The sequence below is a fragment of the Solanum tuberosum genome, unplaced genomic scaffold, assembly GCF_000226075.1.
Source record: "Solanum tuberosum cultivar DM 1-3 516 R44 unplaced genomic scaffold, SolTub_3.0 scf00044, whole genome shotgun sequence".
In the NCBI taxonomy this organism is placed as follows: Eukaryota; Viridiplantae; Streptophyta; class Magnoliopsida; order Solanales; family Solanaceae; genus Solanum; species Solanum tuberosum.
In genome coordinates this window covers 1,489,171-1,502,306 of record NW_006238970.1, presented here as the reverse complement: position 1 = coordinate 1,502,306, position 13,136 = coordinate 1,489,171, and the positions used below count along the sequence as shown (strand labels likewise).

At 34.7% G+C, this 13,136-nt stretch overlaps 1 protein-coding gene across 1 annotated transcript; it reads left to right on the top strand.

Annotated features, from left to right (window-relative positions):
- Positions 1 to 2,645: 2,645 nt before the first annotated feature.
- LOC102580032 (MADS-box protein AGL24-like) lies at positions 2,646 to 3,353 on the top strand. Its single transcript, XM_006343410.1, has one exon. It carries the CDS (start codon positions 2,646 to 2,648, stop codon positions 3,351 to 3,353), a length of 708 nt encoding a protein of 235 aa, XP_006343472.1.
- The last annotated feature ends 9,783 nt before the right edge of the window (positions 3,354 to 13,136 follow it).

The window sequence follows — 13,136 nt, the reverse complement described above, 5'->3', positions numbered from 1 at the left end:
CCCTACCTACGGGGTGTGGGTCCACCTACTGGTCGTAGGTGCCATCCGTAGGTGGCCCTCTTTTAGGCAATTTTTGAGTTCTTGGGGGTTAGGATGTAGGGTCCTCCTCAAGGACCCTTGGTTGTTTTTTGGGGGGGTCGTACCTTGACGTTTAACCCCTAATCACCTCAGCCTAAGCTCGAGAAGTCATTTTACACTTCTAAACCCCACATCCAACTCAACAACACACTCGTAAGGCTCTAGTTCCACCTACTAGTTTTCCGGATCGTTACAATACTTGATCAGGTAGTTGATAAGCTACTAGAAGTGGTCCACAAGTCTGTATTTTGTTCCACTTTTGGGACTTGTATTCTTTTTAGTAGCTCTGTACTTGTGTCCACCATGTCCTGGGATTGGATCTTTTGTTGATTTGTATATATTTTTATTGTTCCCTTTTTCAGTTATTTTCCTTTGAATTTCTTTGTTTATCTTTAGTTGTTTGTTATTTCTACTCGACACGCCTGTTACTTATTGTTCTGGGATACATATTGGCTTGCGTGCTAATGGGGTACAGTAGGTGTCATCATGACTCGAGGTTTCGGATCGTGACAATCGATGTCCACCATGTTTTGGGATGGATCTTTCGTATATTTTGTCCTCGTTCGATACATGTATATATGTTGGTTTATGTGATTCTCTGTTGTTATCTCTTTTGTTGCCTTGTTTCTTGTTTTTGTTGGTGCTTCTACTTTCTAGGCTTGTTACCTCTATTCTAAACTTAAGGTTGGCTAACCAATTAGTGGGATTTAGTATATGTCATCATGACTTGAGGTAGATCAAATTTTTTGGGGCATGACAAAAAAATAATTTTCCTTACATGAAGAATAGAATAACTATTCAAGAAACTCATAATTATATGATTATAAATGGTAAAATATTAAAAGCATATATTATTTGTATGATTAATAACGACAAAAGTATTGAAATATTATCCAACTTACTAGATATTGTTTAAGAGTCTAAATGGTAATGTCATTATCAATTGATCATTTTAACCTTAGGTGGTTACTACAAATGCCTAAATAAGAAAATTATTGAGGATAATAACACTTTACTCTCTAAATAATTGATATTTTTTGTAATGTAGGAAAGTCAAACTTATATAATTATAAATGGAAAAATATTAAAAGCATATCAAGTTTGAATGATTTAAAAGGTAAAAGTATTAAAATATTATCCTATTGGACTAGATAAAGTTTAGGAGTCTAAAATGGTAATGTCATTACCAATTGATCATTTTAGTCTTAGAAGATTATTTCAAATGCCTAAAATGGAAAATTATTTGTGATAATAACGTATTTCCCTCTCTAACTATAAATAATTTTTTTTTTATTCTTGTAATATAGAAAATTCATATTTATATGATTATGCATTGTAAAATATTAAAATCATATCATGTTTGTATGATTAAAATATGTAAAAATATTAAAATAATATCTTATTTGACCAAATACTATTTAGGAGTCTAAAATGGTAATGTCATTAATATTGGACCATTAGTATTAGACAATTACTTAAAATACCTAAATAAGAAAATTACTGGGAAAAATTATACTATAATATCTCAATTATTAATAAATTTTAATTTTAGTCATTTTATTGTATAATAGGCATATTTAAGCTTTGATTAATTCAAATGTGTGTCTTTAATCCTCTTATGTAGAAAATGTGTTATATTTGGGCTCTTCTAAAAAAAATTACCTTGAAATATGTAGTATCATTATAAGCTTAACATCACACATGATTAATTAAATGATGGAGTGATCAATAATTGATGAGTTAAAAAGGAACATTTGAAATAATTGAAGGTTTAATTTGTTTAGTCAAATAACACAAGAACTAAAATAAAAATCCATCGATAATTAATAATGGAAGCACTCTTGACTTCACACTACCATTAAATTTGAGATATCCCCTAACAATACAAAAAACTTTAGTGCACCAGCTATATGTAGCTTATAATATACTAGAGGTCGATGTATTTGAAAATTTTGGACAATACTTTTCAGAGAACCCCTCTCTTTTTTTGTATTCGATTAGCTTAATTTTGAAATATTTATTTCCATGAAATCACTTAATTTTTAAGAATGAATTACTTCTGTTTTCTGAGTTCTCGACTCATATATCATGACTTATTTCAATCAGTAGAATAGTCTTAACCTTTAATTAAAAAATTATCATCAATCTATAAATTTCATACTCTTTTCCTATGGATTGGACGACTAAAACATATTTAAAAATCCGTTTGAAATAAGATCCAATTTTTTTTTCTAAGAATATACTAACATATTTTTGAGAGAGAAAGTTTTCAACCAAATATTATCGTGCCATAAGTTAATTATTTGCACTTTCTAACTCCAAAAATAATTATGTAAAATGAATTTTCATAATATAAAACTTTTAAGGAAAAAATATAATATTTTTCTTGGAATTAGATTATGATAATTATTTAATTATTATTTTAACAAAAATGTCTCAATAAACATAATATTTCTTGATAGTCACTAGTAGGAATTCATGATAGACATCTATAAAAGCGGCATACCTTTTCACATTTTATGTATTCTACTGCCAAAGAGAGTGATTTTTATATTTGGGTATCAAATATGGATAGAAAGAGGCTTAGGAATACTAGGAACGATAGTGAAAATGTAAGAAACTCCCTTCTAGACAAAAGAGCAACAAGTTTATTTAAGAAAGCAGAAGAGTTTTCTATTTTATGTGATATCGATGTTGCTATATTTATTTTTAGCCCGGGAGAAATCCAACCTATTGTTTGGAAATCTACAGATCTTGCTAAGGAGGTATTAGTGAGGTATTCAAAGTTTACTGAGGAAGAAAGGATTAAAAAGTTAATGATACATGAAAGGTATCTTTCAAAGAAAGTGGATGAGAAAGAAGAAAAATTTGAGAAAATAGAAAAAATGAATGAGGAGAAGGAAATGGAAATCCTCTTCAATCAACTTGTGGAGGGAAAGAATATCGCTGAACTAACTGCTAGAGATATCCAAGGTTTATTAAAGTTGTTTAATACTAAGATAGCTAAACTTTATGAGAGAAAGGAAAAAATCAATCAACAACATCAGTCTTCTCAACCTCAAACTTCTCGTTCAAACATCAAGTTCCCAAACGAAAATGCTACCCCATTACCAAATTCAATGGATGATTTGATCAATGACATGTGTTTTGTTGAGACTATGTCTACTAACCACAATTACTTTGACTTAGGAGATGGAAACAATATCGATTCTGCCCCAATTGACGGTGATGACATCAGTGCTGGAGATAATGGACATTCCAAGGACCTTGATTGATAATGTAATGCTTGTGTTGTTCTATTATTATATTTTCCGTTGGTCTTTAATAGTTTATGTTTATTTATTTCATTTTCAAATCTATTTGGCGATTTTGTATTTTTATTTCAGTTATTTATGAAGGTTATTATTCTGTTGGAAAAGTGAAAATATTCGTTTAGCAATTGGTTTATAATTGATACATATCGTATTCCATGTGCATACTCAAGTATTAAAATTCTCACCCCACATTTAATTGTCTATGGATCACCATTTTAAAAAACTTAAGTATTTATAAACTATCCAAAACAATTAGTCAAATCTAAAATATCACAATTTTCAGCTATAATCTTTCTGTTTTTTCGCTCCTATATATGTTCTTCTTATTCTTTAATCATATTTTATTCTCCCCCATTTTTTCTTCTCTGAACTTTCTCTATTCTTATTTTTCATCCCCTTCATATCCTCTATCGCTCCATATCTTTGAAATGGTTTTGGATTTTAAGTTATTGATAAGGGATGTCAAATCCGAATTGCTATAACAAAGTTTTATTCAAGATGATGAAATTCTGGTAGAGATAATGGATTTGAGTTGTTTGAATGAGTTTTAATAATTAGTCATGAAATAAAATTTTATGTGGGTGAATTTGACGGGATAGATGGTGTTCCAAAGAAACTATAAAGTTGTTAGTAGCCTCACAATGAAGACTTGATGATTATTCTAGTCTATAAGCAATTCTAAGCAATTGTTAGTTACTTGCTGAATTCGATATTTTCAATTGTGGAAAATAGATTTTATCACTAGTGTTTAATTCATAATAATGAATAGTTGATATATTATTAGTGCATCTTTAATGTGTAATATTTACATGTACTTATAATATATTCCATTATAGTTTGAACATAAGTTCTGAATTCATTGTACAATCAATGTATTCATAATACACTCTTTTTCAAATTATTTTCATTTTTATTTGTTGGTAGATATGTATAGATTATATTCGAGGATGTTTTTATGATACATGACTAATCTTGGTAGAAAAGGAGGATTGACAATAACGAGAGCCGAAGAGACAAGGGTGCTCTTACTGGATTTCACTAAATTTGATTGTTTTTTAATATTGAAATTTGACAAATATAGTGGATAAGAGGTCTAGAGAATTATTTGGGAGGGGGGCAGATAATAAAGAATTATCTTTAGGATAATGTTGTTTTATAACTATACTATTATAACACCATTGTGTTAACCACAAAAAATAAGGTAAAATCTGATGATGTGGATCAACGAAGAACTCATCCCAATAACTCCAATTGATAGCATTAATGTTCAAATATTCCTTTCCAAGCGTGAGTACTGAGAATAGAATTTGCAAATGAAAGGTGGAAAATGAATAGAGTAAGTAATGGAAACACTTGTACTCATCCATATTATCATAATAGAGTGAGCAAGGGAAACACATGTACTCATCGGTATTATCGATCTATCCTAAACTAAAATGGTGTCACAACCCGCCATAAATCCACACTAGGAAAGCCAAACCAAAACTACAAATAATAAGTAAAATAACTTAAAGTAAGACAAAACAGAAGAAAAATAGACAAGGAGTAGGGACCATAGCATATATATGTATATAGTGATGCAAAATATATTGAAAGGGACCAAAAGTGATAAAGAAAGACAAAAATGTACATAAGAACCAAACCCTGACCTTATGTCACAGGTACAAATGCATCTAACTACATAAATGATGATACACAATAGTTCTGCCTAATCAAAATACAAAATACATAGATGGCACAATAGAGGAAAGAAAGTATATCCGCGGACACCAAAAGCTCACCGCAATCCAACAACGACAGCCTTGGAAGATTTGGAATCAACGGGAGTGGCTCATTTTAGGAGCTACATCAGGAAAAAAAATGTTTAAGTGAAGTATGAGTACCAAAATATAGGGTACTTGGTAGGCATCATAAACCGACTAAAATCAAATAGAAACTGTACAAATAAAAGAGACACGATAATGCTAACGCTACAATTCAGACGCTAACTAGAAATATTTCATCCACTACTGACAGTGAAGATAATAAAATAATAAGCATTCGATATCCAAAATAAGTAAATCACAATTAGACACATAATTCAAGATGATGCAATGCACATGTGGGCAATGCATAAAAGTAGTCCCACAAAATCTATCTTGCCACCTAGAATGATCTCTCGGACTTGACAACTGGTGAAATACACAAAATATAACTCGAGAAAGTTCCTCGAACTACACGGAATGCTTCCGTAAGCTGATCAGTAAAGGGGGTAAACTCGGAATAGTTCTTTGGGCTATCGAGAATGCTTCCTCGAGTTGATCAGTATAATAGTAAAACAACCCATCCTTTAATCAAAAACCATAGAATTTCTTTTGCTTAACATAAAATACCCATTTAGTGCAAAAATCTTATAAAACTTGCATTTTTCCTTGAAATATTGAAATCTCCTAGGTAAAACAATTAATTTTAAAGTAAATATCTCTTTAGGACGAACATCGCACATAAGCTTTTGAAATTGTCAGGCTATACTCAATAAATGTGTTTGAAGTGTCGTGTATGGTAAGGTTTTACTTGAAATCATGCTTGTTAAATCCTAGAATTTCCCTGTTAGTCCAATCGTCTAGGTTTGGTGAATGCAAGGAATGATCTGGGAAAAACTTTTTAGAGGAACCCAAATGTTCATACCCTTTTCGTGACTACCATGTGAAGGTGTGCAACCATTTTTGCACCATTTAAGCCTAAATCATTTGTTGACAACCGTGTTGAAACCTCTTGAGCCAAATTACCCCTAACTTTTCATCCATAAATCTTTTTCGAAACATTTATTTGTTTGAATAGTAAACTTAGGTGTCACAACCCAAAGTATACCCTAGGCGTAACATGGTGTGTAGAACCCCGAGAGGCCCTACACAAGCCACTTAGCATACATTATACAAGAAAATAGAAATAAATATTTCAAAAGAAACAGTCTGATATCATAAAAGAGTTTGACAAAGCGGAAGTCTAACATAGTCTCAACAAGTCATCTATTACATAAAAAAGGTGGTAAGGACATAACTCATAAACCAGATTCAAATTTCTAAAAATTGAAATTAAGTAAAGCATGTAAAAGTGTCTCGATCCTCAGAACATAAGGACTCACCAATCTTCGAATGCCAAGAGATCAACTATCCACGAGTATGAGAAGTAGAAGCATCAGACCCTACATTGTGAGATAATGTAGTCACAAGTATGCATTAGAAATGCATAAAAGTTATGAAATTATCCTAAAAATGACTTTACATGACATGCAATGACCAAGCTAAATCAAAATATAAAAAGGTTTGAAAACATAAGTCATAATCATGATCAATGAAAGCTTAACATCTTTAAAAAAAAAACTTGTGAGATACTATGAAAGTAACCTTATCTCATTATTGTGGGATTTTTACAATTGATGTACCACATATTAACTGTAACATCCTGCCTTAGAAAGATCTAAAAATAGAGAGAACTGATTTGGAAAGAAGCTAATTTGAAATTTTACAAGTTATGCTTAAGTTGTAAGTTTTGGGTCAACTTTAAACGACCATAACTTTCAGTGCCAGTTGAGTTAGGTGGCCCACAAGATATTAAATGAAGGTTCTTGGAATCCCCTTTCCAATGCCACCGAGTTTCGTAATCTTCGAGCTCTTATGAGGGAGATATGCCCATTTGAAGTTGGGCGGTCCAGTTAAAGAAAGTTGCCCGAAAATTTGAGGGGTATTTTGGTCTTTTTCTTATCCTATCAGATTTAATTCATTTTTAGTAGTTAATTAGGGGTCTAAACTGATTTATTTCAGCATACACAATCCTAATTTACGCTAGGGTTTTATAAAAGAATTCAAGAAGAGAAAAGAGGAGAAAAGTCAAGGCGTTCATCAAGTTCTTGCAAAATTGAAGGTTGTTTCGCCAAGGGTTTGATCCCTAAGAGGTATGTGAGTTCTCATAGTGTTGGCTTCATTCACCCATATTCCAATCATGCTATTTTAAGCGAAGTTTCTTTCTTCAAGTTGAAGAATTTGAGTTCTTGATGTGTTTCATGAAAATATTGTTTCCATTCTAGAATTATGATGGGTTTGATGAATTCTTGAGATAAAATTTAGTGAATTGAGGATAGTTTGAAGTAGATTATCATGTACATAAGTTGAGTATTCGAATCAAAGTGATTGGGAAAGAAATCATTTGATTCTAGGTGAATTAGGGTCAATAAACGAGTAAGAAAAGATCGGACAGAAAATAAGGTACCAGGTCCGTGTTGCGGACCAATTCCCTAGAGTAAAATTTCCATTTCCGCTTCACGGAGAGAATGTAGACTCCACTGTTTCAAAATTATTTCGCGACCAAATATTATAAGTTATCTCCGCGCCGCGGACTTACTCCCCAGACAATGTTTTTTAACTATTTTTCATGATTAACTATCTGAAACTCATTTAATCATCACGACATCCTTCCTACCATAAATCTTAACCTTGAATTCATAATTCTAATTGAAGGTAGAGTTAAGAGTTAAATCTAGAGAGTTCTTCGAGTCTTTTCGAAAAGTCTTTTACAATTGTTTTAAACTTGTTTTAAGACTTAAGCATTGAGTTTGAGGAAGAGTAGAGGTGAGTTCATTTTATTTAAAATGATATATGAGAACGAAGTATTCCCAAGAGTAAATGTTTTCATAATTAAGATGAGAGGAAATCCTGATTTCCAAAAGAGTTTTCATGAGCATTTTTAGCACCATCTCTTTTAAGAGAAAGATTTTTTTGAGTAATAATCTCAAACCACAGAAAGAGTTATGTTTTTAAACATATGAGGTAGTTACGTTTTTCAAGTAGTATTGAGCACCGATATAGGGACGAGTTCAGATAACTCAAGGTCTCCATAAACCATGCATCCAACGTGGGTAGAAAGGGTCATACTTTTTAGACGATTCCTTAATGCTTTTTAGCATAGACTAGTGGATTCACTTAGTAGTAGATCTATACCCCTAAATTATAGGACAATTCTGGTAGCGTGGGCTAGACGATGTATCATCACATAGCTCATAGTGATGGTTGTCGGTTAGAGAATCTCTCATAGAGTTACTTGTATTTTTATATACAAAACTGAGTTATTATTATATTTTTCAATACATTGAGTTGCTATCTATTATTTTAAAAGATTTTCTTTATATTGCATCTTTGTCACTACTTTATATTGAAATGAGTTGAGTTGAGACGAGGTAAGTGTTTCTTCAGATTCATTTCAAGATTATGTCTTCTTTTAGAATTCCCCTCAAATGCTCGTACATTCAATGTACTGACGCCATTTGGCATGCATCTTTTATGATGTAGATACAGGTAACCAGGATCAACATCTAGCGCTTCGTTGATCCAATTGAGTTCCAGAGTTGTTGGTGAGCTTCCTTGCTTCCAGAGGATTCCTTATTTACTTTCAGTATTTCAGTTGTTAGGATGATCAGGGGTTCTTGTCCCGACATCCCTCATAGTATTAGAGGCTTCATAGAAAGATAGACAGTAGTTTATGAGTCTTTTCTATTTTCATTTTTAAATGTTTAAAGACTTGAGTTGCCTGTTTGGCCGGTTGAATGTTCCTTTACAACATTCTGAGCTTATTACATGAGTTTATCTTTTGAGTTCTTTTAAATGTTAAGTAGGTCTTCCGCTAAGAGTTAAGCCAGGCCAACGGTTTGCTTGGGGCCAGCAATGGTTCTTGAGTGTTGGCCACGTCCACGGTGTAGGCTCAGGGCGTGACAAACTAGGTATCAGAGCACAGAGTTCAAGAGTCTTAGGGTGTCTATGAAGCTGTGTTTGTAGAGTCTTAGTTATCTGTGTGAAGCGCGCCACATCTATAATTAGGAGGCTGCAACATTTAGGAACTATCTCACTTCTTTCATACTCCATCCGTATGATAGAGTTTAACTCTATAAAGTTTCTTTCTAACTCGTGCTTGCGCGTATCTTTCTGATCATGCCTCCACAAAGAGTTGTTTAAGGTTGTCCTGCTAGAAGGAATGTTGAGGATCAAGGGGTACCCAATACACCAGAAGTGCAACCCCAAGGAGAGGTCACTACGCTGAGTTCCTGGAAGCTATTCGGATATTAAGTCAAGTGGTGACCAACCAAGCTGGACAATAAAAAGAGAACCGACAGGAAGTGGCTGATACTTCCAGGATCTGTGAGTTCTTAAGGATGAATCCTCCAAGCTTCAGTGGTTCAAGTGTCACAGAGGATCCGGAAAACTTTGTGGAAGAGTTACAGAAGGTTTTTGAGGTTATGCATGTTACTAATGCTGAATGACTGGAACTAGTTGCATACCGATTGAAGGGTGTTGTTAGGATCTAGTTTGACCAATGGAAGAAGAATAGAGCTGAGGGTGCACCAATTATGAGTTGGGTTGTGTTTGAGGAAGTCTTCATGGGGCATTTCTTTTGCCGTGAGCTAAAAAGTCAAAGGTAAGAGAATTCCTCACTCTTAAGGAGGAATCTATGAGTGTGCATGAGTATAGCCCTAAGTTCATCCAACTATCCTGTTATGCCCCGTAGATGGTTGCTGATATGAGGAGTAGGTTGAGTATGTTTGTTGCTGGTTTGTCTCCTCTGTCAAGTAAGGAGGGCAAGACAGCTATGCTAATAAAGGATATGGACATAACAAGGCTAATGATCCATGTGCAACAGGTTGAGGAACATAAGCTAAGAGATAGAGAAGAGTTCTGAAACAAGAAGGCTAAGATAGGAAATAAGTCCGGACAACAGAAGAGTAATGCAAACCGGTCATCCATACAACAGAAGCAAAATGGACCTGCTCCATCATCTGATAGTGCACCTGCACAAAGGAACAAAGGTGAGTTCAATAATCAGAATTCACAAATTTTCAGAGCTAGACCTGCACAGTCCCAAGGTAGTGTGGCACAAGGAGAAAATGGGGGCTTACGCATGTGCTAAGTATGGTACGACCCACTCAGAGGTGTGTTGTGATGGCTCCACTGTTTGTTTCAAGTGTGGTCAAGATGGTCACTTTATGAAAGAGTTCCCTAAGAATAGGCAGGTCGGTGGAAATAGGGGCAATAGAGCCTAATCTTCTTTAGTTTCTCCGCCAGACAGAGCTGCACCTAGAGGAACTACTTCAGGGGCAGGCGGAGTATTCTCCAGATGTTTTCACTGGTATGAATAAAGTCTTTACTTTTGATGTTTATGCTTTGCTAGATCCCAAGGAGAAAATGGGGCTTACGCATGTGCTAAGTATGGTACGACCCACTCAGAGGTGTGTTGTGATGGCTCCACTGTTTGTTTCAAGTGTGGTCAAGATGGTCACTTTATGAAAGAGTTCCCTAAGAATAGGCAGGTCGGTGGAAATAGGGGCAATAGAGCCTAATCTTCTTTAGTTTCTCCGCCAGACAGAGCTGCACCTAGAGGAACTACTTCAGGGGCAGGCGGAGTATTCTCCAGATGTTTTCACTGGTATGAATAAAGTCTTTACTTTTGATGTTTATGCTTTGCTAGATCCAGGAGCGAGTTTTTTTTTTTGACTCTTTATATTGCCATGAATTTTGATATTCTTCCTGAGCAACTTCTTGAGCCCTTAAATGTTTCTACACCTATTAGTGAGTCTAATCTAGCTGAGAGAGTTTATCGTGATTGAGACACCGCCTATTTAGTCAGTTCCAGTTTAAGTGAGTTTCTAGAGGTCTTTCTAAATGATCTTCCCGGAGTCCCTCCTGAGAGAAATAGACTTCGGTATAGATATTTTCCCAATACTCATCGTATCTCTATTCTACCATATAGAATGGCTCCATCCAAGTTAAAAGAGTTAAAAAAGCAGTTGAAAGATCTTCTTGAGAAAGGTTTCATTCAACCAAGTATCTCACCTTGGGGCGCTCCAGTCTTATTTGTGAGGAAGAAAGATGGTTCTCTTAGAATATGTATAGATTACCGTTAATTAAACAAGGTTACTATCAAGAATAAGTATCCTCTTCCGAGAATTGATGATCTTTTTTATCAACTTCAGGGTGCTACTTGTTTTTCTAAAATAGACCTCAGATCTGGCTATCATCAGTTGAGAGTAAGAGAAAGTGACATTCCTAAGACAGCTTTCATGAACCTTATGAATAGATTATTTAAGCCTTATCTAGATCTGTTTGTTATCGTATGCATTGATGACATTTTAATCTATTCGAGGAATGAAGAAGATCATGCTAGTCATCTCAGTGTAGTTCTCCAAACTCTCAAGGATAAAGAGTTGTATGCTAAATTCTTTAAGTGTGAATTTTGTCTTGAATCTGTGGCATTCTTAGGTCATATTGTTTTCGGTGATGGGATTCGAGTTGACACTCAAAAGATAGAGGCAGTGCAGAACTGGCCTAGACCTACGTCTCCAAATGATATTAGGAGTTTCTTGGGATTGGTTGGCTATTATAGAAGGTTCGTCAAGGGGTTTTCATCTATTTCATCCCCATTGACCAAGTTGACTCAGAAAACAGTTAAGTTTTAATGGTTTGAAGCTTATGAGAAAAGTTTTCAGGAATTGAAAAAGTGGTTGACTACTGCCCCAATATTGACCTTACCAAAAGGTACGCAAGGCTTTTTGGTATATTGTGATGCGTCTAGAGTTGGATTGGGCTGTGTATTGATGCAAAATGGCAAAGTTATAGCTTATGCCTCCAGATAGCTTAAGATTCACGAGAGGAATTACCCAACCCATGATCTAGAGTTGGTTGTTGTAGTGTTTGCTTTGAAGATATGACGTCACTATCTTTATGTGTTCATGTAGATTTGTTCAACGATCACAAGAGTCTTCAGTATGTGTTTAGTCAGAAAGAGCTTAATCTCAAATAGAGGAGGTGGTTGGAGTTACTCAAGGATTATGATATGAGTATTCTTTATCACCCAGGTAAGTCTAATGTGATTGTTGATGCCTTGAGCAGGTTTTCTATGGGTAGTACTTCCCTTGTTGAGGATGGCAAGAAACAGTTAGCAAAAGATGTGCATAGACTTGCACGATTAGGAGTCCGACTAATGGATTCCAACAAAGGAAGAGTAGTGGTGATGAATAGGGATGAATCAGATTAGTGTCTGAAGTGAAAGAGAAACAAGATCAAGATCCTATTTTGCTTGAATTGAAGGAAAATATTCATAAGCAAAAAGTGATGACTTTTGAACAAGGGGGAGATGGAGTGTTGAGGTATCAAGGTAGATTGTGTATACCAAAGGTGGATGAAATCCAAGAAAGGATCATGGAGGAAGCTCATACCTCTAGATATGCTATCCATCCAGGTTCCACAAAGATGTATCGTGTCTTGAGAGAAGTCTATTGGCGGAGTAGTATGAAGAGGGGCATTGCAGAATTCATTGCTAAGTGTACGAATTGCTAACAAGTCAAGGTAGAGCACCAGAGCCCGGTCGTATGGCTCAGAAAATAAATATTCAGAATGGAAGTGGGAGATGATCAAGTATTTCTTTACAGGTTTACCACGGTCTCGCAGACAGCATGATTCGATTTGGGTGATTGTAGATCGAATGACTAAATCATCCCATTTCTTGCCGGTAAAGACTACTTTTTCAGCACAGGACTATGCTAAGTTATATATTCAAGAGATAGTTAGTCAGACTTCATGGAGTTCCGGTATCCATAATTTCATTTCAGATAGAGGTGCGCAATTCACCGCACAATTTTGAAAGTCCTTCCGAAAGGATTTGGGTTCGAAGGTGAACCTTAGTACTGGTTTTCATCCTCAGAATGATGGTCAAGTTAAGCGA

What these genes read in the sequence shown, in the direction of transcription:
- LOC102580032 (XM_006343410.1), top strand. Translation starts at nt 2,646, where the DNA reads ATGGATAGAAAGAGGCTTAGGAATACTAGGAACGATAGTGAAAATGTA.